Source organism: Choloepus didactylus, chromosome 1 (assembly GCF_015220235.1).
Source record: "Choloepus didactylus isolate mChoDid1 chromosome 1, mChoDid1.pri, whole genome shotgun sequence".
NCBI lineage: Eukaryota > Metazoa > Chordata > Mammalia > Pilosa > Megalonychidae > Choloepus > Choloepus didactylus.
The window spans coordinates 190,226,268-190,237,651 of NC_051307.1; the positions used below are offsets into that span (position 1 = coordinate 190,226,268).

Genomic DNA, 11,384 nt, shown 5'->3' on the forward strand with positions numbered 1-11,384 from the left:
TTTTCAGAACCAAGCTAAAGGAAACTGCCACCCTGGATCAGTAGCAAATGCCAGTTTTAAGGGAGTACGTGCTGCTGACCATGGTGTACACACAGCCTGAATTCCATAGGTCTGAGAGAAGGGTGATCTAGATGACAGCAGGGTAGATGAGGACTTGTAGACACTTTTTAAAAAGCCTATTATGTTAGAGCAGTTTTTATCAAATTGTTTCCCAGATGGTTAATATCTCTCAAGATATTAATATGTTTATCACAAGTCAAGTAAGTTCAGGAAATCAGGAAATGTCAGGTCCCTGGGTTTCTTCCCTGCTGGAATTATCAGATTTTTTCCCGTTCCTAATGTAGATTACAGTTCTCTAAAAGAAAGATAAAAAAATGCAGTGTTTCCCAAACTTACTTGACCATGAAACCTTTATTACTCCCAAACACACCTGTAAAGAACTCCCCGTAACTAGTGTTCCCCAGCACACGATGTGGGAAACACTCTACCAGAAGCCTTTTACAGGGGAATGAACAACTTATCACAACAGAGCCTGCAGGAAGTTCATGCCTCTGGAAAAGGAGCCCTCCATAACGCTTTTTCCTCCAGCGTTTTCTGAAACAGTCTAATCGGAGGAGTTTTCCAGGCCGTCCCAGCACCGCGAACATAGGTGACGCCTACGCATGGGCCGGGCTGCCTTGGCGTCACAATGGCTGACTCCCCAGCCTTTCTAACCCGGCGTCTCTTCTTTCTGCCTTTCAGATGGGCTTCTTTCGCCGAAGGTACAAAGAAATTATTGAAGCTGAGAAGAACCGGAAAGAGAACGAAGAAAACTGGGACTGGGTCCAGAAAAACCAGTGACCTGTCACACCAGTCACGTGACCCAATCATTTGCCTGTCCTCCTCGATCTTTGTATCTTCCATATTTGGAAGAAAGAATCTTCTCCAGATTTTTCGGAGGCCCCACTGATCCTGTTCTCCTCATTCTGTCAAGCCCAGGTGCCAGCCCAAGGCAGCAACTTAGGCCAGGTCACATGACTGGAGCCACCATCACTTCCTTTTAGAGATGAACTCTGAACTTTGGGAAAGTGAGCTACAGAGCCGAGCAATATTTATGGATGCAACATGCATGGTCAACCCTCAGGGGAAAACTGTAACCTAAAAGTATTTTTATAAATATAAGCCTTTTATACTGATTATGTCTTTATATTTGTATCAATGTTTTATTATTTCTATTAAATAGTTATATAATTCACTCAAGCACTGATATCTTGGCCTGAAATCTTGGAAAAACATGTATGTGTATACAAATTTTAAAGGATAAAAATCTTATACTTTGGAATTTGCTGTTGAAAAAAGACTTGCAGATAAAATAAGCTGAAGAAACCTCATGTAATGAATCCACCAAGCCAGCAGTGCTGCATATGAACTGTGGATGATGTGTCAAGATCCCTAAGACATTTCACATCTTTATTGCCTAGAGTCAAGTTTGAAATAATGCTAAAGAACTATAAGTATTTTTTCACATGTACTTTTCATTGGAAGATTCTTAACAGGAATTTGGATGGGAAAACCTGATTCCTATCAATAAGTCTGTTCTGCATCACCTTTACACAGCAGACAACTTACCTTCCTTCCACTCAGATTCATGGATGAAAGCTTGGAGCAATGCCAGTGGTCATCTGGTAAACCTCAGAATGGATCTCACCCTGGACATCACACATCAGAGTCCACACACCTCAAGGACTGAATCAATGCCAAGCAAGCAAAAACTTGTGTCTGAATACTGTGAGGCATTGACTTTTCATGGTAATTTGATATCAGAGGTCTCTATCTCCCTTATCACTTTTGCTCTCCCAGCTAATAGAAATTGAAGATTCCTTCCCAAAGATGATAGTTCAACCTGTCTTTTTTTTTTTTTTTTTAATTATCTTAGGTGAGATTCCCAAAAAGCTGACCCTGAGATAAGGATTTGCATATAAGTGATTTATTAAGGAAGTGTTCCAGGGGACACCAGTACAGAAATGGGGGAAGCAGGACAGGGAAGGCAAGGAAGCCAGGCAAGGGTGCCGTCTCAGGGAAAGTCCCACAGAAGTAACTTCAGCCTGATCCCTCATGGGAGCTCAGAAGCGAAAGCTGTGCCTCAGAGTTCTCCCAATCAGAGGCCAGGAGCTGGGCTTTCATGTTCCTGCACCCAGGGGAAATGTAACATGCTTGCCTTCAGTTCTTGCTGGCAAAACAGCTCCAGTAGCCCAGGAGCAGTCTTCTAAAGGAGAGCCATGGATGCAGGCTACTGAAAGCACCCCCAACCTGGGAGCACACAGAAATGATACAAAGTGATCCAGAGGGATCTGGGTAGAGCACTGATGTCCTCCCCTAACCCCTGCAGGTGCAAATGCTGAGTTATGGCTTTCAGTATCCAAGCTCTCTAATTTAAAGTGTTTATCTTCACTTGAAAGTGCTACCCAGTTTTGAGGACAATGTGACTTTCTAAAAGGGCCATGAGATGATGGATGTAGCATGCTCAGCATTATACTTGGCCCATGGTGAACACTCAATAACTGATAGCAGCTGCTGTTACCACTTTGGGATAATAGAAAGAGAAAGCCTGGGGCTAAGGCTCTTTATAGACTGTTCAAACCCAGGCACATGCAAAAAACACCACCAAGGATCTTTCTTATAGGGTCTTGTTTACTGGAAGCTAACATGTTGGGGGATCTATGAACATTGTTGGAAAGAAACAGAGCTCAGCTTCAGGGGAGACAGGTTTTCTGTACTCATATTTGGCTAATACTTGCCACCATAGCTAAAGTTTTGGCAAAATGATGAGAGTGCTGGGCAGGTGCAGGCCTGGCATGGGACATGTGTGTGTCTTTTGGTTTTTTTATTATTATTCAGTTGATTTTGATGCAGGAAGAGATGACTATATCATGCTTCCCTTCCTGGTGAACATGAGAATAGACAACAAAAGCAAGAGGATCAATGACATGAGCTGGGCTAATCTTAGAACCAATTCAGAAATGTTGCTTCTTACCAAGGGATGGAGGTACTGCGGTAATTAAAGAGCAGAGGCAGGAAGAGAAACCAGTTCTTACTTGGATTTTGCTCTATAAGTTTTTATCACAGCAATAAGAAAAGCATTCTTGGGAGGGTTTTAGTCCTTCATGGAGCAAATATTTATGGGGACCCTGCTATATGTCAGATACCGTGCCAGGTTCTGGAGGTTCCCCAGAGAACACCACAGGCACTTTTTGCCTCGAAGCAACAAACTCTCCTGAAATGGAGTGCAAAGTGTGGATTCCTTTATGACTTCCATTTGCAGCTTTCTCTTGATGAACTCTTGTTAATCAATCATGTTTTCTTTCAATAAATTATTTAGGATTCTTAGGCAAGCAAGCCAAGGACAGCCCATCAGCCACTTTAGCCAAATGCATTTGTTGCCACTAACCAGCCTCCCATAAGATACAGATGCATTGGTGACAGTGTAAAAGGGTGACAGGCAGGCCTGCAGTTCTGCCAGCCAGACAGGAAAGCCTCTTTAGGGAAGGGTGGGCTCCTGTGGGCAGTCTCAGAGCTGGGATCCATTTGCTTCTGTTTGATTCTGAACAGTAGGCAGACACATGAGGATTCACATAGCTATGAGAGCACTAAGACTTTATAAGGCTGACACTTGGCATCAGCAGAAGCAAATACTGACGGCCACCCCAAGAAGCTGTTGATGGGAAAGATGTTGCCTCTGCTTGTCTGATCATGCTGAGGAGCAGCTAGGAAGGGCCTCGGGAACTGGAAAGCTGACTGTTTAGAACAGTGATAAAGAAAGAAAAGTCAAGCATATTGTTAGAGTGCCCTCGACTTGGGTACTTTCTACAGCTCCATCCCAGGTCAGAGGCCCTCAGCCCTCAATAGGCTCTCAGGGGAAGCAAACAGAATGGGATCTGTGAATTGGTGTATCCGTGTTACTTCTCTAGAATATCCTTTTAGAGTTCCACAGTAGCTTCCAATTTCCATCCTTCCTGCTTCTATGGGCTCCCTGTGGGAATTCTGTAAGATATTCTCTTGGGCAGCATTATTTCCATCTGCTTCAGCTTTTAGTCATGTATCCAACAATTTTTAAGCAGTTGTCAGCAGAAGTGAGATGCTTTTTCAATATGAAAAAGGACCTCTGTAGAAATTGAGTAAAATAGTGTTGTTTTTTTTTTCTCAAAAACAATACCCTTATGCTCAATTTACATGAGTCTTGAGAATTTGGGATATCCTCAGAGTGAGCCCTACATCCTTCACAAACAAGATACTATGAAGTTTTAGGAACAAGGGGACACTAGTAGGGATGGGCTGGGTCCATTTGCTGTATGGCAATTGACAGATATCCGAAATCACTGGCCACTAAGGCCACTGAAGGCTTCATCGGCATCTCTTCAGGAAACCTCTGTCAGCATCTCCAGGAATAGTCTGAAGTTTGGTGAATATTGTAGAAAATCCAATAGGAAGTCCTTCACCAAATCAGGTGCAGCCTACGGTCTTGAGCTGAAGACCAGGAGTTTAAAAAACAGAAACACCCACCCCCACCCCAGCCCAGCACTCCTGGGAACGTCTGGCACCTGTTTTCCATGTAGCTGTATAGTTGGTCCCCCAAATGGTATTTGTACTGTATGCTACCTGTTGGAATCCTAGCACAGTGGTTTTGTAAAAGGTTATTCTACTTTTATTTTTGGGTGAGGCATCTTGGCCAGGTGAAAGCAGCTATGTATGAGTTACATGACGAGTAGAAAAGGCAGGAGATGAAATGCATGGCTAGTACAAATTTTTCCAGGAATTCAGAGGTACTTCAAAAGATTATTTGGGGGAAATGTCCCTTAGCAGAGAAAGGAAGAAAATGAATGTCCTTTTGGAAATGCTCCATGTATGTAGAGCTTCAGTCAATGTTTTGTTTTGATGTATAGAGTAGTAACATACACAGTGGAGAATATTTTCTGAAGCAAAGAATGCCTGAAGGGAGGATGCAGAGCCAATGGAGCCAAAATAAACTTTCTAGAATGTCTTTTGATTTTCAGCACATTGGAGGGATAGTGAACAAATTTCCCACCTGGTGCTATGCTTTGCAGCACAATGATCTACACTTCAGGCTTTGTTAAGGTTTTTTAAAATCCTGATGTGCACAGTGTGATTGGCAGAGTGAATTTAAAGGCTTTAAGAGTAGGTAATTGCATGGCAGGGCACCCACACTGTTTTCACATCCTAAACTTTTCTGATGCATCCATGTACATTTCCGTTGAGGAATTTTGGAGAGAGGAGTGTTTGCCTCATGATTTCACATGTATTAGAATCTATGCAGTCACTTCTAATTCACTTGCACTGTTCTGGGGAATGCCAGGTTTACAAAAATGTTTGGAATAAAAAAATGGCTGCAAATGATTCAGGAGTTTGGTCTGTAATTTCTTTGCTAATGAAGAACTTGAACCTTTTTTGGATGTTGATGATAAGGTTTCCATGTCAACATGAGCAGTAAATAGCACCCCAAGGTCCATATAATTCCATAAGAACAACCCATTCGATGTGACTGAACCATCCCTGATCCTTGGTCTCCATACTAGAGACTACCACCTTCTCTGTGCATCACCCACCTGCCCAGGGCCACACCTGGGCCTCTGATCTCGAGATAAATGTGCCCAGGTTAAATGGGATGGAAACCTCATTGTCAGTAGACTTCTTCCACATGCATTGACCAGTCACTAAACGTTTTCCCAGTAGCTTTTGGTAGCATTGACACATTTACATTGTTTTCACTTAGTTTTTTAAGCTTCTTCATCTGTTACGTCCCTGTTCTTGTCCCAAATGTCGTTCATCTGTGTTTTCTCCTCTTTTTTCCCTAAAAGAGACCAACAAAGATTTACCTATTTTATTGGTCTTTTTCAACAATGATCCTGTGGCTGTGTCAATCAAGCTTACTGGTTTTGTTTTCTAGGTCACTAATCACTGTTTTTATGTTTATTAGAATTTCTGCTACCATCTTTATTATTAAAATTCACACACATATACACCATATGTATAAAAGGGGAAATTAAAAGATAAATACCAAGAGGTTAAAAATGGCTATGTTTAGGTAGGTGGACTGTCAGTGTTTTGGCTTTGTTTTTTGTTTTGTTTTTACTTGTCTGAATTTTCTTATTTTTCTATAGCAAGCTTGTATTTCTTTTGTAATAAGGAAACACTTGCAAATTGTGGGGTTTTTTTAATTAAATTGTTTTATTGAGATATATTCACATACCGTACAGTCTTCCATGGAGTACAGTCAACTGTCTGCAAATTGTTCTTTAAATTACATCTGGGACAGTGTGAATTGCCAAGCCAAAAGAGATCCCAAATTGTAGTTCTGGAGAAAAACAGATTTCTTTGCAGCAAAGAGCAGTGATAAGCCTAACACTTATCTCCAGGGTCAAGTGAGTAGTTCTAAGAATTTAAATTCCAGATGCTTCCTGGCCTAGCAAGACCTGCCACCATCACTGATGCTGATTAAATATACTTCTCTAAGGTTGCCCAACCTGTTCCCTTAAGCCAGGAAAATGCCTTGACAAACTTAAAGGAATTAAGAGTAACAAAATGAAGAGGAAGAAAAATTGTCAAGCAGTTAAATCTGCTTTCCGTTCAATCAGGAATTTTTCAGTCCACTCAATTATGTCTTGTCCTTAAAGGTTGTCTATTCATCATGTCACTGTGCTTAAGAATAAAATGAATATAAGTACTTACTTAGAGCTCTGTCTACATGACCAAACAGATTGGCAGTTATCCTTTAGCAAAGCCACCTGTCCCTGAGGTCGTGTCCGTCCACTCTGCGTACACATCCAACTAAGGCGTATATAAAGTTATTGCCAGTTCTGTGCTAAAATCTGAGACTGTGCCATCTGGGCCTGTTGCCAAAAATCTGTTTCACCTCAAAGTCTGGTCCAGATCATTTTATATTTTATTTGGTATGATTCTTCACTAATTGAAAAAATCCTAAAAATTAAAACCAATAAATTTCTATAGAGGTAACAATTACTGCCTTTTGAAGACACAAAATTAATGAAAAAGTTAGGGGCATTCTAACAAAGGATCTCCAGGAAACCTCTCTTCTAAAAAATGGTAGATTAGGAAAGAATGAATTTCTCTCCAATTTCACATCTATTCAGAACCCACTTTATCAGTTTGATTGCATGTAATAGAAAAATCCAAAATAACAATGACTTAAACATGATAGAAGTGTGTTCCTCTCTTACATAAAAGAAGGCCATATGTGAGTTGTCAAGATCTGGAATATCAGCTCTATGAATCATCAGAATCCCAGGCTCCTCTTTCTCAGCAGATGGCTTCCATCTTCCAGTTGCCTCATGGTACCGAATGGCAACTGGGGCACCGGCCATCATATCCATATTCCAGTCCAACAGCAGAAGAGGATTAAAGGACATATGTCCCCTTCCTTTTAACTAACCTTCCCTGAACTCCCCACATCATGGGCTAGAAATCAGTCATATAGAAGAACTTACCCACAAAGTAGGCCAAGGAATAGAATCTTTTAGTAGGGCAGCCATGTACACAGATAAAAATTGGAATCAATTCTATTATTAAGGAATAAGAGGAGAGTAGATATTGGAGGCAACTAGGAGTTCTGCTACACCCATGACACATAAGATATTCAGGTTAAGCATGTACCCTTCAAATCCTTAAATCTACACAGATTTAAGCAAGAGGAAAACCTTTATTTGAGGTGAGGGCGGGGGTCCTGGGTATACAGAATTGGTTAATAATATTCATGTCCATACAATGCCCTTTTTTATTGTATGTTGTATTCCCCCATCCACACCCCATCCCCACTCACATTCCTTTCTCTCCCAGAGGCACCAAGAGTAATGAACCCAATATATGTCCTTAGAGATGTATGTATATGGTATTTTTGCATTTCATTTAAATGGTATTGAGCCTGAGAGCTAGAATCATTCTTGGTACACATTCCATATAGTATATCTTAAGGTGGTTACACTCTTATTTTGCCAGTTATATTTTCCAGGTAAAATTTAATATTCTATCATTATGCAGTGACCTTCTTTATCTGTAGAAATATTTTCTTGTCTTAAAGCCTGTTTTGGTTAGTATTTGCACAACATATCTTTTTCCATCCTTTTACTTATGCCTTTCTGTATGCTCATGTTTTGGATATGTCACTTGTAAACAGCATATCGTTGGATTTTTTAATCCATTCTAATAATCTTCGTCATTTTACTACAACATTTAGTTTACTTATATTTGTTGTTAATAAAATAATTGGATTCCTACCATCTTATTTTGTGCTTTCTTTTATCCACCTTTTTCTTTCCTTTTTCTCTCTTTTTTAGCCTTCTTTCTCACATTCCATCTTCCCCTCAATTATTCCTTCTTTTATTCTTTAAGTGGATGCCTAGAACCCAAGATTTAACATAGCTTATTTAGACCACAGTCTAAAGCTAATCACTATCTTTTAATGCCTCAAAAGTCATTGTTTTTATTGTTTTCTATAGTAAATGTTTGTTTAGATTTACCCATATATTTGCCACTTTCTTTGCCCCCCATTGTTTCTTGCATCTCATAATCTTCCATCTTGGGATCAATTTCCTTGTACCTGGTGCATGCTTTGTAATTTCCTTTAGAGAGACTTGGATAATGGCAAATGTCTCAACTTTGTTTTATCTAAAACTGTCTTTAGTTTGCCCATATTCTTGAATCTTTGCTGGTATCGAATTCTAGATGGACAGGTATTTTCTCTCAATGGACAAATATAATTTCATTTCCTTCTGATTCCTATTGTTACTGTTAAGAAGTCAGCTGTCAGTCCCTTTGTCACACCTTTAAGAGGATCTATCTCTTCTCTCAGGCTTCTTTTAAGATTTTCTCATTTGTCTGTTCAGCACTGTAGGTATTCTCTGATGGGTTAGGTGAAATTTCTTTTTATTTATCCTGCTTGGCATTTACTAGGCTTCTATGGTTTGATGTCTTTCATCTGTTCTCCACAACTGTTCTGAAAAGTCTTTCTTCAGTTCTCTGCCACCTCTTTAAATATTATCCTTGTTCCATTTTCTCTTCCCTCTCCTTCTAGAACTCTAAATGTTAAACCACCTCACTCTATCCTCCTTGCCTTTTTAATGACCTTTCCTATTTCTATCTCATTGTCTCTCTGTACAGCACTCATTAATATCTCTTCTAGCCTCCTTTTCCATTTACATCTTTTCAGCTATGCCCAACTGCTTTTAGACTTATTTACTGGAATTTCAGTTTCAATTATTACATTTTCATATCTAGAAATTCTATTTGCTTTTCCTTCAAATCTGACTGGCAATCCTTTGGATTTTCTTGTTCTCCGCATGTAATGTCAGGCTTTTTTTGTTTCTTTAACATATAATCATAATTAGTTTTTAGTTTGTGTCCAATAAGCTTAAGGTTTTGTTTTTTTTTTTTGGGGGGGGGGGGTCCATGGATTTTTTTTAATTTTTATTCTATTACCATATATACAATCTAACATTTTCCCTTTTAATCACATTCAGATATATATTTCAGTGTTGTTAATAACGTTCACAATGTTGTGCTGCTACCACCACCACCTCCGTTATCAAAACATTTCCATGATTCCAATAGGAACCCTGTTCACTATCCCACCCTGTTCCCTGCTAACCTATATTCTAGATTCCAACTCTGTGTATTGCAATGAAATCTTTGTGGGTCTATTTCTGCTTTCTGGATCCTTTTCCTGATGATTCTCACTCATGGTGCCTCATTTCCTTGTGTAACTAGGTTTGTTTTTGTTTGTTTGTTTGTTTTTTGTTTTACTGTAATATGCTTATTTTCCTTGGAAAATGATTTGTGGTAACTCATTGAGACCTAGGATAAATATGTGTTCCTACAGAGAGCATATGCTTCTGCCTCTGCGAGGCACCTGGGTCACAACTAATGCAGGACCATAACTTGAGGTGTTATGGACTACTCAAATAACATGAATTTAACCACCAAATCCAAATTAAGACCAGCCTGTGGTTCTTACTTCTCAGGGATGGTATTTCCATCACCACCCCTTCCTATTCCTTTGCTCGGCTCAGTACTGAGGCAACTTTCCTTGAAGTCTCTTGGTCCTCTAGGAGTAATGACAGGAATGACGTTTCTATTTCTGGTTTACTCTTACATTAAAGTTGTCCTTTGAGCTCCCACTCCAGAGGTCCCTAAACCCTGCAAGGCCATGAAAGCCAAACCTCTGTTTTGTTAGTTTTGACATACTTGATTCAGGACTAAAGTGACCAAAGTCCTCCACTTTTTTTCCTCCATCAATCAGATTTTGGCTTCTAAATGTCATACTTTTGCCATCTATTCAATGCTTTTAAGAATATGTTGCTAAAAATATTCTATTTTCATATTTGGTTTTCTTTGATGTTGGGAGGGTTGTTCTACTTTTATTCTTGGATTAGAAGTCTAGATATCTACTTTCCAAGTATCTAATTTCCTCATTAGTTTGTGCATGTCTGTAACATTTTTATTATAAAAATTTTCAGGCATATAGAAAAGTTGAGTTTTATAGTGAATGCCTATATATATACCATTTAGATTCCATCTAAATTTTACTATATTTACTATATTTACTAAATTTACTATATTTGGTTTATCAAATATCTACCCATCCCTCTTTCTATCCCTCATTATGTCTTACTTTTATGCATTTCAAAGTTGCAGGTAACAGCACACTTTCCCCTGAATGTCAGTTGTTTTTATATTTGAGTTTTTAATTCAATTATATTTTTCATTTCTATATGTTCTACTTATTTCTTTTTTTTAATCTACTTGAGGTTTCTTTATACTTTCTCTTTCGCATACTTATGTTTAAGCTTTTATTTATTTAAGTGTATTAAATTTAATTACATGATGTGTTTGTTATTATTTCCATTAGCTGATGTCTTTTTTTTTTTTTTCGTATGCTTGTTTCTGCTTGTTCTCAGTCATGGTGCTTGTTTCCTTCATGTTGCACAATTTTTTACTATAAGCTGATCATTATCTTTGGAACTTTATTTGTGGGAATTCTTTGAGGTAGTTTCCTCCAGAGAAGATTTTCATTTGCTTCTGCAAAGTGCCTGAGAGAACTAATAATTTGGGACCATGTTAAAATAAATTCTTGCCTGGAGGTTTCTCAGACCACTGAGAGCATATAATCAGCCTAAAAACTCATATCATAACAGGCTTATGAATTCCCAGGGAAGATTTTCTTTTCTCCTCTATTCAACACCAAGGTTCTAGATAGGCTATTTCCTTGCAGTCCCCTGTAGCTGGGAGGGTGATGGGTTTATTTCTGATTTATACTTACATTGACAATAAAGCCCTTCGGTCTTCCAGATTTATGGAAGGGAGATACCTCTTCCAGA

General features: G+C 39.1%; 1 protein-coding gene across 1 annotated transcript in view; it reads left to right on the forward strand.

Moving 5' to 3' along the window:
• Positions 1-5,391, forward strand: part of ITGA9 (integrin subunit alpha 9) — a 398,613-nt gene extending 393,222 nt beyond the window's left edge. Inside the window, exon 28 of the mRNA XM_037847329.1 lies at positions 742-5,391. Coding sequence (XP_037703257.1) covers positions 742-840 — 99 coding nt within the window. The 3' untranslated portion in view covers positions 841-5,391. The remainder of the gene's footprint in view (positions 1-741) is intronic.
• The last annotated feature ends 5,993 nt before the right edge of the window (positions 5,392-11,384 follow it).